The sequence below is a fragment of the Oryctolagus cuniculus genome, chromosome 17, assembly GCF_051225735.1.
Source record: "Oryctolagus cuniculus isolate XC-2025 breed Fujian yellow rabbit chromosome 17, ASM5122573v1, whole genome shotgun sequence".
NCBI lineage: Eukaryota > Metazoa > Chordata > Mammalia > Lagomorpha > Leporidae > Oryctolagus > Oryctolagus cuniculus.
Window position 1 is genome coordinate 64887935 of NC_142883.1, and position 15567 is coordinate 64903501.

General features: G+C 60.5%; 1 protein-coding gene across 8 annotated transcripts in view; it reads right to left on the reverse strand.

The window, feature by feature from the left end:
• Positions 1-15567, reverse strand: part of DHRS7B (dehydrogenase/reductase 7B) — a 42933-nt gene that overhangs the window by 1013 nt on the left and 26353 nt on the right. For 4 of the 8 annotated variants that reach the window (XM_051839777.3, XM_089317093.1, XM_051839778.3 and 1 more), the window contains 5 exons: positions 12229-12407; positions 6839-6948; positions 2174-2390; positions 1816-1908; positions 320-472 (listed from right to left, as the gene is read on the reverse strand). In XM_051839777.3, coding sequence (XP_051695737.1) covers positions 320-472; positions 1816-1908; positions 2174-2390; positions 6839-6948; positions 12229-12407 — 752 coding nt within the window. The remainder of the gene's footprint in view (positions 1-319; positions 473-1815; positions 1909-2173; positions 2391-6838; positions 6949-12228; positions 12408-15567) is intronic. The other 4 variants (XM_089317094.1, XM_089317096.1, XM_089317095.1 and 1 more) reach the window with 3 other exon arrangements.

Consider the following 15567-nt stretch of genomic DNA (forward strand, 5'->3'; position numbering starts at 1 on the left):
CCAGGGCTCCAGGAGACCCCGGGAGGGCCGAGCAGCTGTTCTCAATGAGGCAGGCACTGGGGGGCTGCGCTGGAGGGGGAGGGCAGGCCGGCCCCAGCGGCCCCAGCGCGTGGGACGGGAGGGAGACCCTGAAGCGGGTCACTGGTCAGGCACACTGGGTGGGGGCTGACCGCCTTGGCCCCGGGACCCGGGCACGGGGCGGCTGGGATGGAGAGGAGTCCCCCGCCCCTGCGGCACGTCTCCTGTGACAGTATGTTCCACGTAAAAGTGACCAGGGATTCCCGGAGGCGAGCGCCCTCTGCGGCCGGCCGGGCCTCACCTCCGTATCGGGAGCCGTCCGCCGTGACGGCGTTGACCGACAGGTTGGTGTGGATGTAGCCAGGGCTGATGACCGTCACCTCGATCTCATCCTGCTCCACCTCGGCGCGCAGGCAGTCGAAGAAGGCCTGGGTCGCGTGCTTGGAGGCCGCGTCTGCGGGGCGGGGCGGTGGGTGGTGGGTGGTGGGTGCCCTGCCGGGCGGGGGCTGCCGCCCATCCACCCCGCCCACCCCTCACTCCTATCCTCTTGCCTGCTCACTCTCGCTCACGCATGCGCACACACGCCCGGGGGGGGGGGCTGTATTTATGACACACGTGCCGATCGGTGCCGATCAGCCAGGACCTGGGGAGGCCGCAGGGGCGGCTCAAGTAATGGGGTTCCTGCCGCCCACGTGCAAGACGGATTGAGTTACAGGCTCCTGGGTCTGGCCTCAGCTGTCGGGACATTTGGGGAGTGAACTAGCAATTTGCAGCTCTCTCTTTCTGCCTTTCAAATCAATTAAAAAAAAAAAAAAACAACCTACACTCCGTGTACCTGCCACTGTGTAACGAAGTCACATCCTTAGCTGCGGCAGGGCCACGGCCCGCTGCCAAGACGCACCCTGCCGCGCGGGAGGGTTCCCACTGCGCGCCCCGTCATTCTGTGTTTGAGTCCACGCAGGAAAACCTGGTGGCACGTGCTGCCCAGCAGCAAAACCAAGTCCACGCCCGCCCCCCCCCCCACAGCTGCACTCGCCACGGGTGGGGTCAGACCATGCCAGCAGCTGGGGGATCCTCTAACTCACCCCGTCCTGACCCAGCCCACCTGGCCGTGGCTGGGGGCTCGGTCCCGAGATGGCCCCTGCCCCCCACGGTGGACGGCAGCCGCAAGGCCCCAGGTTTTCACCCGTGGATTGCCAGGACCCCTCCTCACGTCCACACGTGCGGCCCAGGGAGCTGGGGGGGGCGCGTGTCCCGGGGGCCATGGAAGCTACGTGGGCGAGAGACTGCGGGGCTGTGCGGCCGCCCTGCCCTCCCCCCGGGGCGCCGCCTCCAGGACCCGCCGGGTCCAGCTGTGTGGAAGCAAGGAACGCCGTTCTCTGGGGTTTCCGGGGAGCCGCACTGGCCACACAGCCACAACTGACGCACCACCGGCCACTCGGCGCCACTTCCTCCTCCTGAGGCCCCGCCTTCTTGTCCCGCCCTGGTACCTCCCAGCGACCACCCCCATGCCGCAGCCGCCCAGGGCCCCCGGCCAGAGTTTCAGGAGACGGAGAGGACGCACAGATCTCATGTCACAGCCCCAACGTGCTCAACGTTTCCGCCCGGGGCGTGACAGCGTAGCGGCCGGCAGAGGGGCCGGCGGAGGCCCGATCCACCTGCTGGGGGGTGCACGGCTCGGAGCGCCCTGGCACCTGAAGCCCCGGGGGGGGGGGGAACGCCTCCTGGGAAGTGCCCACCCTGTGGCAGCTTTACGACCAGGAGTAAAGACAGCGGGGGTGGGGGGGCAGTACTCACAGGCCGACCGGAAGGGGATGCCGATCCTGCCCTGGACGCTGCTGATGGCCACGACGTGGCCCTGCCGCCTCCTGAGCATGCCGGGCAGGAGTGCTGAGGAGAGAGGGCGCAGGCTGGGCCACCCCCGGGCCAGCCGGGGAGACCCGCGGGAGCCCCCTCCGCTGCCCGCAGAATTCCCTCTGCCAGTGCCAGCCACAGGCCACCCAGGAGAGGAGCTGAGCCCGTCACTGGGGGGAGCATCTGGATCAGCCAGGTGCAGCAAATGCCCAGGGTGACGGGGAGGATGGGGCCCGGTGGGGCTGAGCCCGGTGAGGGAGGCCGGGCCAGGCTCTCTTCCCTTCCGGCCCCAGACCGATACCTTTCGTCAGAGCAACCGGGCCGAAGTAGTTTGTCTCCATGACCCTCTTGTCCACGTCCAGTGTGGTGTCCTGGACGGCCCCGCGGTAGCTGATGCCGGCATTGTTGATGAGGATGTCCACGTGGCCGAAGCACCGTGTGATCTCGGCGGCTGCTGTGGCTACGGCCCCGGGGTCTGTGAGGTCGAAGGTCACTGTGTGAGGCTTGTGCGTCTGCACCTGGTCAAATGCCACAGACAGCAGACACACCTCAGGGACCGGCCACGTGAACCACGCGCTCCTGCTTAGGGACCCGCCTGCCTGCAGCAACCCTCTTCCCAAGGGGCGGCGGCCCGGGCTGCTTCCGGGCGGCGGGAGCCTCGGACTTAATCTAGGGGCCACTCCTGCCCCGCCCTGCCTGGGGGTCGGGCACAGGCCAGGGTCAGGCCTGATGCTCTGCCTGCCCACTCCTCCCGGGCAGCCACGGCATTCAGCGGAGCCCCGCGGGTGCTGGCCGGCCCAGGTTAGGCCACTCGGCTTCACCTGCTTGTGAAATGTTCTTTATACGCCCCCCCCCCCGCCCCGCACGCCCCCGCGCCAGGCAGGGGACCCAGCAGCAGGCACAGACCAGCCCCTGGCTGTGAATGTTGCTGGAGAACGAGTCACTGCGCAAGCTCACTTCGGGGGCTTCCCCGCGGGAGCGAGGGGGCAGAAACCAGCGGGACGAGTCGGGGTGAGGGCAGAGGTGGCGCAGGAGCCCAGCCTGAGTCTCCAAGTGTCTGCTGGGTCTCTGGGGTCTGCAGCTGCCAGCGCGGGGGGCGAGGGGGGCTTCTGTTCCCCAGGATGGGACTTGGGGAAGTGAAGAAGGGAGCTCCGGGAGAGCGAAGGCTTCCTGGGGATAACCTGGGCCCAGGATGCCGGGCCAGGGAGGACGGCTGATCTGTTCCCACATCAGGAGGCAGAGGGGAGACTACACATTCAGATCCAACAGGGAGCCAGCCTGAGCTGGTTGGAGCTGGCCCCTCAGCACCTTGCTCAGACCTCATCAGGAAGACTCAAGCTTTGGGGCTGGAGAGCAGGACCAGCCAGGCGGGCAGGGGGTCGCTGTCCTGAAATAAAGGGTCGGGGGCAGACCCGGACGCTGTTACTGGGTATGGTATCACACAGCCCTGCCGGTAGGCTGTGGTTAGTTTCGGCTTGGTGGGGCCATCTGGGTCCGGCGGCCGTCAGCTGTGGGAAAGGCAGCCCATACCTCTGGGGTGGCTGGAGGGAACCAGAATGGGCAAGAAGGACCTTGACCTTGAGGTCTGGGTCAGGGGCTCACCTGGCTGGGGGGCAGCACGGAAGTACATAAGCATTGTTTCAACCATCACCAGCCAAAGCGGCCTCGAGTAGGCTTCCCTTTGTTTGTTTTAAGATTTATTTATTGCAGCCAGCGCTGTGGTTAAGCCTCCGCCTGCCTTAATATGAGCACTGGTTCAAGTCCCAGCTCCTCCACTTCCCATCCAGCTCCCTGCTAATGCACCTGGGAAGGCAGCAGAAGATGGCCCAAGTGCCTGGAGCCCTGCACCCACGTGGGAGGCCCAGAAGAAGCTCCTGGCTCCTGGCTTCGGCTTTGCTCAGCCCTGGCCGTCGCGGCCACTTGGTGGAGTGAACCAATGGATGCAAGACACTCTGTATCTCTCTCCTTCTCTCTCTGTATTTCTGCCTTTTAAATGAAATAAATAAATGATTTTTTAAAAAAGAAGATGTATTTATTTGAAAGGCAGACTGGCACTAAGAGGGAGACAGGTCTTCCAGCTGCTAGTTCACTCCCCAGATGGCTGCCAGGAGCCAGGAACCCCATCAAGGTCTCCCACGTGAGTGGGAGGAGCCCAAGTAGTTGGGCCAACACCTGCTGCTTCCCACAGGCACCTCTAGCAGAGAGCTGTATCGCAAGTGGGGCAGCCCGACTACAACCTGGCGCCCCAGCACGGAGGTGCCGACATCACAAGCAGGGGCTCCACCCGCTACCCCTCATGGCAGCCCCAGTTCCAGTGCAGTTAAAGGTGCTCTACCCGTCTGGGGGAGAGGTGCAAAAACATAAACAAGCCTCTGGCAAACACGCCTGAGAAAGCCACGTGATGTACTCAACCAGGCAAAGGCTTGGACACAACTGTGTCTTAGGTACTCCAGGTGAGGACGTGGGGAGGAGACTCGCGGATACACACAGCGAAGCCGTCGGGAGACAGAAATCACAGGGACAAGCGGGGACTGAGCTCAGCGAGGGCAGAGCAGTCCTCACGTACAAGGGGTCCTCAAGGTGACCCTCGGTGGGATTTTCATCAGAAACCTTGAAAGCCAAGGCCCGTGGGGTTGACATATTCAAAGTGCTAAGAGCAAAAACAAATAAACAGAAACACAAGAATGCTGTGTCTGGCACAGCTGTTTTTTCAAAAATGAAGGGAAAACCAAGATGTTCCCAGATACGGGAAGCACTCAGGGCCTCCAGGCTCGGGAGCAGAGGGGGGGGGGGGGGCTCCCAGAGCCTGCGGTGTGATGTTGGCTTTGGAGGCCACTATAAAGACGATGAATAACAAACAGCTACAGCCTATGGAGCAAACCTATTGTTACGCTTATAGCAGAAAGAGAGCCTGGGAGGGCTGGACAGAGTCTTCCTAGCCACTGAAACTAATTGGTATGCATTTCAATTAGTGTTGTAGCTGTGGCACCTTAGATTGTAATTCCCAGCTGACCGCGACGAAAACATACAGGTGGGGAAGAGAAGGGAATCAAAGCATTTCATACCAAAATAATTCAACCAAACGCAAACGGGCGCAGTAAAGGAAGAGTGAGGGGAGAGCTAGGAGGCATGCGGGAGAGAGAAAATGGGCAGAACTCCCTCTCCCGTGATTCCATGCGTGGTAAGCAGGCTAACCTCTCCAAGCAAGAGAGACAGCCAGAACAGATCTTTTTAAGAGATGACCCACGGGGCCAGCGCTGTGGCATAGTGGGTAGAGCCGCCGCCTGCAGTGCCAGCATCCCAGATGGGCACTGGTTCATGCCCCAGCTGCTCCACTTCCAGGCCAGCTCTCTGCTATGGCCTGGGAGTGCAGTGGAGGATGGCCCAAGTGCTTGGGCCCTGCACCCACATGGGAGACCAGGAGAGGCACCTGGCTCCTGGCTTCAGATCAGTGCAGCTCCAGCTGTTGTGGCCATCTGGGGAGTGAACCAGCGGGTGGAAGACCTCTCTCTCTGTCTCTCCCTCTCACTGTCTGTAACTCTACCTCTCAAATAAATAAATAAAATCTTTTAAAAAAAAAAAAAGAAAGAGTACAGCACCGACATTGACAGATGTAGTAATCACCAATGCAACAGAATAAAGAGCCTCAGCGTACGCGCCCAGCTGATTCTCTCCCCAGGCGCCACACAGATCCAGCAAGCACAGTCAGCCAGCAGTGCTGTCCAAGGGGGCGCTGGACTGGTCTCACACCGCACAGTGCCACTAACTCCGCTGGGTCAGACGTGAGCGTGAAAACCCGCACAGGAGGAAACGTGGGGAGACCTACCTGACACTGGACTTGGCGGCAAGTGTATGGATGTGACCAAAGGCACAGGCAAAAAAAAAAACACCGATGAACTGGGTTTCATCCACCAAAAGGAATGATTTTTTTCAAAGGACAGAATGAAGAAAACTGAAAAAGACGATCTACTCGATGGGAGAGACAGTATCTAAGGACTGGAAGTCCAGCACACACACAGAATGCCGCAAGCCAGCAGTGACGACCACATGACTGTGAGCAGGGCAAGGGAGCGGGACACCGCTCGAGGATACACAAGTGCCCGGCACACACAGAAGACGCTCGGCATCGCCTGCGACTCGGGAGACGCAGGTCGGACGCACGGCGAGCTCTCGCGTCCTACCTCCCAGGATGGAGGCGTCCCAAGGGTTACAGGAGGGCAGGCTGAAACCGGACTGCGGCACTGCCGGGGGTGGGGGGTGGAGAGACCGTGGCCTTACTGCGGCCCCTCCCCAGGGTGAACAGAGACCTCCGGGCAATTCTGCCCCTAGGCGTCTGTCCCGGGTCAGTGACAGCAGAAACTCCAAGAGAGGATCCTCGTACACCCACGCCACGGCGGCCTTCCTCACCGTGGTCAAAAGGTGGAAACCATCCAGTGTCCGCCGATGGGCACAGCTAAGCAGAATGTGGCACGTACGCACCGTGGAACATTACCCAGCCTTAAAGAGGAAGGGGCCTCCGGCACAGGCTGCGGCCTGGAGACAAGCTTGTGGACGTGGTGCCAAGTGAGGTGAGTCAGACAGGGAAACAAACGCACCCGGATACTGCACGACTCCCCCCTGGGTGGGGCGGGCCAACTCACAGAGACACATGGTGAGAGGGAGGCTACGGGGCTGTTGCAAAGTCGCAGATGCGGACAGTGGGTAATACCACTCAATTAGGCACTTGGAAATGGTTGAAGCGGTACATGGTATGTGTGCAACATAACTGTTTCACAACTGTGACAATCTGAAAAGGTCACGGCCAAGTCCCACCATCACCTGTGCCCCAAAGATGAGCCATCCGGGAGGAAGAAAGGGGAGACTCTCTCCATCGGGGGGGACTTGCAGTGCTGGTAAGAGGGGTGCCAGCATATGAGAACCCCGTGACGGCAGCCCACACCCACACGAAACACGGCCCTGGGCTCACCTTGGTGGCGTGAGAAGCGCTGAGTTCTTTGGTGAGCTCTTCCAGGGCCTCCACGTTCCGGCCACAGAGCACCAGCTTGGCACCAGCGGCATGGAAGACTTTGGCACATTCTGAGGGAGGAAGAGAGAACCCTGACGGCCGAGGAAGGGCAAAGCCCCTCTCCCCGGGGTGGGGCGGGCTCATCCAGGCTTGCAGGACGCCTGGCTGATCCTTCCCGCACTGGAGGACCTGCAGACCTCACGGAGCCACCGTCAGGGCCCGGCTGGTGATGGGCGTCCACAGGGCAAGGAGCAGGCAGGCGGAAGACAGCTAGGCTAAGTTCTGTGCTCAGAACTTTCCATCGACAGTCAGTCCTCTGGGCTCCGTCCCATTTTCACAGCTGAGGAAGTCACGTAGGCCGCAGGAGTGTTCCCAGGGACAGGCGGCAAAACTACCCCACGTAGCTGGTGGGGGCAGCCAACCACCCTGGCGCCACGGTCTCCTAAAACCGTGCTGTAGCCCTATCTACACTGCTCCCATGTTGCTCAGATTTGCTGGGGTACTCATATGGCTCAGCTCGGGAGTCCTGAAACGTGGCGGCCCACTTTCCTGGGTGCTGCACCCGAGGGTTGGGGACCGATGACACTGGGCCGAAGTGGAGGGTCTCACAGCCTGGCCGGGCTTGGGGGGATGAGTTCAGGCAGCAAAACGACACAAGTGGAGGTCACAGGTTAATGCCCGCAACAGCAAAGGACCCAGGGTGTCTTTGTGTAACGGGCTCACTACTGCTGGGACGGCGGGGCCTGGGCGAGACACCAGGCTCCACCAAGCCCACTAGAAAGGACCTGAGCTAGGGCCACAGCAGGGAGGGGGCCTCTCACTCAATATTCTCTTGGTTACCAGAAACAGAGCTCAACTCACACTGGGACACAGCAAAACGAGCACAAATCAGAGGGGCTGGGGTAGTTCAAGAGCGAAGAGAAAGAGCTGACGGCCAAGGCTGGGGCGGCTGGAGCCAAGGCAGAGGTGCCCGGCTCTCTCAAGTGCCGGCAGGTCTTGTCTCGCCATTGTTCCCCAGCCCGGCGGCTTCTCCAGGAATGGGACGTGTGGGCAGCCCTGGGTTCCCGTTGACACCACCGCCCTGCTTTCTGGGACAAAGCCTTCATCTTGTCTCCTCCTAGCTCCGCTGCTGGAGTCCCAGGGGAGGCCTGCGGTCGGCCCTGGGCCTCGTCAGACAGACATCCTCTGGAGGCAGGGGGTGAACCCCGAGGACCGGGGGCAGGGCAGAGGGAGACTCTCTCATCCTCCCACGGGTGTGTCCTGCCGAAAGCTTCAGCAGCCTGGAAACCTAGTGTTGTTTTTCGAAGATTCATTTATTTGAAAGTCAGAGTTGGAGAGCGAGAAGGAGAGACAGGGAGAGAGAATCTCCCATCGCTGGCTCACTCCCCAGATGGCTGTGACGGCCAGGGCGGGGCCGAGAGCTTCCTCCAGGTGTGCCACGTGGATGTGGACAGTGGCTAATGCCGCCGAATTACGCACTTGGAAATGGCTGAAATGGTACATGGCATGTGTGTGACCTATTTCACAACTGTGACAATCTGAAAAGGTCACGGCCAAGTCCCACCATCACCTGCGCCCCCAAAGATGAGCCATCCGGGAGGAAGAAAGGGGAGGCTCTCTCCATGGTGGGGGGGGGACTTGCAGTGCTGGTAAGAGGAGCGCCAGCATATGAGAACCCTGTGACGGCGCTCCCCGCACGGCACAGGTGTGTACCTGCACCCCACACCCAAGCGCTTGGGCCATCTTCCCCTACTTTTCCCAGGCCATTAGCAGGGAGCTGGATCAGAGGTGGAGCAGCTGGGACACAAACAGGTGCCCAAATGGGATGCTGGCGTCGCAGGCGGTGGCGGTGGTAGTGGCTTAATCCCCTGAGCCACAGCGCCAGTCCCTGGAAACTTAGTTTTGAAAAGCTATAGAGCCCAGCGGTCAGTAGAACAGGCTGAGCTGGACCTCCCATATCCAAGCCAACTCCCAACGCTACTGGCTGTGTGACCACGCTGTTACAGCCTGTTTCTCATTTCCCCCTTCCGTAAGATACAGGTAGCCAGACAGCCTCACTCAGGGGTGACTGCGGAGCTGGAAGAGGTGAGCACTCAGTACTGCGCTGAGTGGACAGAAGGCACCACGCAAGTGCCCACCGCTCTCGTGTTTCGAAGTGGCCTTTCCCGCATGTTCTAGAACCTGCCTAACAGGAACGCGTGGCGTGTGCAAAGAGGGGCTGCCTGCGCTCGGCAAAGGCTTCATCTCTCTCTCTGCCCAGGCCCCTGGGTGACCACGGCACAGCCAGCGAGCCACCCAGGCCGTCCCACACGGAAGCCAGTCTCCGCGGCTCGCGGAAGGGGCAGGCCTGCCCTCAGGGCGAGCCGTTGCTGGGGGGGGAGGGGGGGAGGCTGTGACATCTCTGGCGGGGAGGAGAGGGCTGGGGGCTCCTGCGGTGTGAACAGCTTTCAGCCCTCCCCTGGAGCTCCCCGGAAGGAGGGGCTGAGATGGAAGGCAGGCATCCCTCAGGTGTGTTCCTCAGCTTCTCCTGGGTTTGTTCACCGGCCCGCTGGACAGAAGGGCAGACAGTTACTGCCTGTCCCGGGGTGGTCTGGCGTGGCCTGAGCGCCAGCCCCTTCCTGGTGAGAGGCCTGTGAGTGTGGGGCGGGGCGGGGCGGCCCTCCCAGCCGGTGCCAGCGTTCCTGAGGGGCTGCTCAGGCATCCCCGAAGACGGGAACCTGGGGCTCAGTTGGTTTTTTCCTCCTGTTGGACCACGCTGCAAGGTGCTACCGAGGGGCAAAGACGCAGAACACGGAGGGAGGCGTGCTGCACATCACCACTCCAAGACGGGCGCCTCGGTTCTGCTCCCGCTCTCCGCTCTCCGCTCTCCGGGGCGGCAGGAAGTAGATGTTGTGCAGGGCGGGGACAGACATGGGAACAAGAGACTGGAAGCAGTCCACCGGCCTTTCCTCAGGGAGACAGGAAGGTCGGGGCGGGGGGGAGGGGGGGGGACAGCTCCAAGGCACCGTGTCTCCGGGGCTGCAGGCGCCGGTGCAGTGCCGCCGGCACGCCTGCTCATAAATCAGGAGAGCTGTGAGGGCCGTGCGGCTCGGGCTGGCTGAAGCAGGCATCCAGAACATTCTGTGCGTCTACTCAATGGTTCTACTGTTCTACAAGGGCAGCTCACGTAGCCTAAACACACAAAACAGGAGACCGCCGGGAGAGAGACAGGGAGCCGTCTGGACACCGCGCAATCCCAACCCTCCACGGAGCTGGCACGGCCAGCGGGCCCTCCTAGAAGCCACGGCACAGCAGTGCGTCCTCGGCGGCAGCCACGGCGGTGTCACACTCGAGGTGGCCAGTGGTTAAGAATCTGTCCCTGGGGCTGGCGCTGTGGCGCAGCAGGTTAACGCCCTGGCCTGAAGTGCCGGCATCCCATATGGGCGCCGGTTCGAGTCCCAGCTGCTCCACTTCCCATCCAGCTCTCTGCTATAGCCAGGGAAAGCAGTAGAAGATGGCCCAAGTCCTTGGGCCCCTGCACCTGCATGGGAGACTCAGAAGAAGCTCCTGGCTCCTGGCTTCAGATTGGCCCAGCTCCAGCCAGAGTGAACCATCAGATGAAATGCCTCTCTCTCTCTTTCTCTCTCTCTCTGCCTCTCCTCTCTCTGTGTAGCTCTTTCAAAATAAATAAGTAAATATTTAAAAAAAAAAAAAGAACCTGTCCCCGCTTTCCCTGCGACAGCATAAGCAGAGTGACTGCCCCCTGTGAGCCCCTCTTCAGAGAGAACGCCCTGGGCCCTAGGACAGAGGCTTGCTTTTCTCAAGTGTGCTGTCTCCTCCCTCCACGGTGCGGTCGGGCAGCGGGTGGGACCGAGGAGGGCACTCGGGGGCACCTGCCGCTCGCCGCTCCGCCCCAGCCAGCTCGCAGACCCACTTCCTCTCTGGGAGCCAGCGCAGCGGCTGCTGCCGGGCCTATACATAGGAGCTGAGTCAGGTCCGAGGACAGGCAGGTGGCAGCGAGCCTGGAGGCAGCTGTCCGTTGGAAAGCCTGCAGCTCCAGTGCCAGAGGTGGCACTCACCCCCATGTCCCCATGCGTCACCTCCTATCCACAGGGGCCTACGAGTGAAGCCAGGCTGCGGGCCCCTCCCTCACCCTCCAGGCAGGACCCGCCTGCCTGCACCCATCTCTAGTCCCACCGCCTGGCGGCCCCACCGTCTCGCCAGGTGAGGCTTCCGGACGGTGAGTTCTGGGTCCCACAGGGCACGGCCTCTCAGCTCTGGGCATCCAGTGAGACCACGCGCCTCAAACTGCTGAGCAAAGGAGGACGCCCACATGCGCCTGGCCCAGCAGGCCCGCTGCGAACGTCCCTGGTGGCACGGCAACACCAGGAGGCAAAGGCGCCCTTCTCCGTGGACTGCGGCCCCCTGGAGGGCAGGGACCCTGCCTCTCCTCTGTTGCCCTAGCGCTTGGCCCGCGGAACCGCACTGGGAAGGGGAAGGCGTGCTAGTGTGCCGTGTGCTCGCGTGCAGAAGCCGAGGCTGGAGGGCAGGGGGCACAGTGCGGCACGCCTGTACGTAGAGGGCAAGGGACAAGGCCTCTGCAGCTCCTCTGTCCAGGGGGAGTGGGCGGGGGCTTGACCGACCGACTCCAGGCCCTCATCCCAGCACACAGTCCCTGAAACTCGGAGGCGGGGTATTCACGAATCAGAATGGAACCTAAAAACATTTTTCAAATTAGTTGTCTGTTGTCTGAAGATTCTGAACTTCCACACAGAGACACCCCCCCCCCCCCATTTCACTAAGCAGCTGGAGGGGGCTGGTGTGTGGCTCAGCTTAAGCCACTGCCTGTGACACAGGCATCACATATCGGAGCGCCTGTTCAAGTCCTGGCTGCTCCACTCCTGACCCAGCTCCCTGCTGATGCGCCTGGGAGGGCAATGGGAGGATGGCCCAAGTGCCTGGGTCCCTGCACCTGCATAGGAGACCTGGATGGCGCTCCTGGCTCCTGGCTTCAGCCTGGCCCAGCCCTGGCCATTGCAGCCATTTGAGAAGTGAACAGCAGATGGAAGACCTCTCTCTCCTTGTCTTTCAAATAAATAATAAAATGACGTTTTTAACAAAAAATAAGCAGCTGGAGCAGAGTGAGGCTGCCCACGTAGTCTCCAGCTGGCCTGAGTCAGAACTGGCTTTGGCCCACCCCAAGGCAGAGAGTCAGGGCCACTTCGCAATGCACTTAAGCCCCAGCTTTTTCCAAAGGACCACTGATGGTGACGTCCGGCCGCCCCCTGATCTGCACTTCCTGTGTCCAGCGCAGCTGCTCCACACCCCTGGCGTGCCGCCGCCCCCCCCCCCAGCCCCACCTCGGGACCTACCTCTCCCCAGACCCGACGTGGCGCCCGTTATCACCACCACAGCCCCCCGCAGGTACGCCCTGGCTCGCATCCACTGCAGCAGGCGGAAGAGGCCGAAGATGCCCAGGCAGCCAAAGAGCAGGGGCAGGATGGCGGTGGACGTGAGGAAGTCCATGGCCCGCACTCGCAGCAGACTCCTCCTGGGAGACACAAAACCAGACAGAGCAGTGGCAGAGCGGCAGGGCCCAGGCCCCTCCCGGGACTGCCACACTGCCCGCTCCCAACTGCCCTCGCTCTGAGCCCCGGCCAGGGGCTTCCAGACCCTGCGCTCCGCGTCGCTTGTTCTCCAGCTACGCCACCCCACGCGGTCCCCAGAGCACACGCTGAGGCTATCACCCAGCTCAGGGACTCTTTTAAAAAAATGGTTTTAAAGCAAAGGAAAAAGGGAACCGTGGCACTTCTGCACCTCTAAGCAAACACTCGAGGGACAGGGGCCTCCGGGCAGGACAGCTCTGGGCGGCAGCTGTGACACCACAGAGGAGCCTCCGACCACAGGCCCACGGATGCCCCACGGAGCTCAGGGCAGGGCTGCACTGTGCCACCGCCCACAGACAGACAGACACACACACACACACACACACACACACGGCGTTCTCGCTGGGCAGTCTCCGTGGACCCTGTCGGCCACGTGAGCGTTCGTCAAGTGTGCTGCCGTCTTCTGGAAATGTATCACTTTTTCCCATGGATGCTCTTACTTTTATTGTGCCCCCTGAGCCCCCCTATTTCTTGTCACTCACCCATGCTCCTGTACCCAAAGCCACTGCCAGGGAAGGAAGGCAAAGGATGAGCTAGTGAGAAGTGGGGGTGGGGAGGGGCTTGACAAGCAGGCCAGAGGCCCCCGTCAGCCCCCAGGGCTGCGGTGCTATGACCACAGGAATCCTTTTCAGGAAGGAAGGCGCTGCCAACCCAGAACAGCACCCTGGAGAGCCAGCCCGAAGCTTCAGTTTTCCTTTACTTATTTTCATTTCATTTGGAAGGCAGAGAGGTAAAAGAGAAACAGGTCTGTTTGCTCACTCTGCAACAGCCAGAGCTGGACCGGGCCAAAGCCAGGAGCCTGGAACTCAACCCGGGCCTCCCACACGGGCAAAAGGAATCCAACCACCTGAGCCGTCGCCTGCTGCTTCCCAGGGTTTGCATCAACAGGAAGCTAGGGACCGGGGCTGCGGCATAGTGGGTAAATCCTCCGCCTACAGTGCCGGCATCCCCTGTGAGCACTGGTTCTAGTCCCGGCTGCTCCACTTCGATCCAGCTCTCTGCTGTGGCCTGGGAAAGCAGTAGAAGATGGCCCAAGTGCTCGGGCCCCTGCACCCACGTTGGAGACCTGGAAGAAGCTTCTGGCTCCTGGCTTCAGCCATTTGGAGAACGAGCCAGCGGACAGAAGATCTCGATCTCTCTCTGCCTCTGCCCCTCCTTCTTGGTAACTCTGACTTCCTGTCGCTCCCCGTCTTCGTGGAGGAACGACACTAAACCCTGCCTAGGCTTCATATCCGAGTCACGGCACCATTATGTCGCTCCCCCTCTTCGCGGAGGAACGACACAGGACCCTGCGCTGTTCCTGGTGCATGTTGTCTCTCTCCTCCTTTATAGTCCTCTTCCACCAATCCCAACTCGGCTGCCCACACGCCGAGTACGCTGCTCTCCTCCAATCAGGAGCAGGTCCTGCTGTTTATTGGTTGAACTGGAGGCAGCTGTATAGAAGCTGTTTCTCCCTTCTCAGCACCATATTGTGGGAGAGCAGATGCATAGAATAAGTCTTAATTCCAGTAACTTAGTCTAGTCCGGGTTGCTCCCCACAGATCCCCCTTTCTTTTTATTTTTTGGCGTTGATACACACCTGTCTTCGGTGCCCCACGGCACACACTCTGCTCTGCTTGCTAGAGTTGCCCACAGGTGCTTACAAGCCCTACCAATCAGGCAAACCGAATCCGGGTCCTCTCTTTGCCATGTTGTGAGGAGGTTTTTAGGTGCTGATGCGTGCCTGTGTTCGGTGCCCTGCAGCACATGCTCTGTTCTGCTAGAACTGCCTGCAGGTGCTTACAAGCCCTACCAATCAGGCAGACCGAATCCAAGCCCTCTCATTGCCGTATTGTGGGGAGACTTATTGATGTTAATTCGTGCCTGTCTTCAGTGACCTGCGGCGCATAAGCTGCTAGCCGCCCGCAGGTGCTCACCACCTCCCTAATCAGGCAGACCAAATCCAAGCTCTCTCATTGCTATGTTGAGGGGAGGCCTTATTTTTCTCTATTTCTCTATCTCCGGGCATTCCTATTTCTCCTATTTTACTTCTATCTACCAGCATTCCTATTTCTCTCATTTTACTTCTAAACTTCTGTTTCTCTTATCCCTGCGGCTTCCCGGCGCCCGCCCCGAGGCTGCTTCTCGGCGGCTTCCCAGGTCTGAGCCACTTCAGCCCATGCTTCTCTCATCTGCGTGGCTTCCCGGCTTCGCGCGTGCACTCTGCGGTCTCCGCGCCCCTTCGCGCCCGCACCACAGCCTCGCACTAGCCCCACGTTCCCTATCTATTCACGCCCCGCACGCTCTCTCTGCACGCGGCAGCTTCCGCGAGTCACACAGCGTAGCTTACGTTTCCGCCACCACCAGTATTCAATCTAAGTTCCCCAGGCTAACCTGGCGAATTCAACCTAGCTTACGCGTCTCCGCCTTATGGTTTGGCTTCCTGTCTTTTGCTCCCCGGGCTAATCTGACGGATTCCAACCTGGCCCACGTTTCCGCCTCTGGTTTAACTTTTCGCCTTTTGCTCCCCGGGCTGACTTAAAGAATTCCAAGCTGGCTTACGTCTCCGCCTCGGCCTGCCCCCCTCGGCTTCAATTTCCCTAACATTTTTCTCTACCCGGTATGTTTCCCTAAGTTTTCTTCCAACAATATTCCTCCCTCATTTCTCCTGGCTTCTCCCCACAGTCCGTATCCGAGTCCAAGCCTCCTCCAGGTTTCACTTTCACTTTCAATCTCCTAGCTTCCCCGCCATAGTCTGCATCGGAGTCTATGAAAGCTTTCACTTTCGCTTTTAATCCTAACTTCTTTCCCACAGTCCATATCCGAGTCTATGCCTAGGCTTTCAATAGCTTCTTCTGGCACATTTTCCGTCCGGCTTTCCCTAGGCTCTTTGCTAGTCTCTCCGGTATTTTCCCACTTCTTCCCGCTTCTTCCCTCCTAGGTTTCCTATCCGAGTCACGGCACCATTATGTCACTCCCCGTCTTCGTGGAGGAACGACACTAAACCCTGTCTAGGCTTCATATCCGAGTCACGGCACCATTATGTCGCTCCCCGTCTTCGTGGAG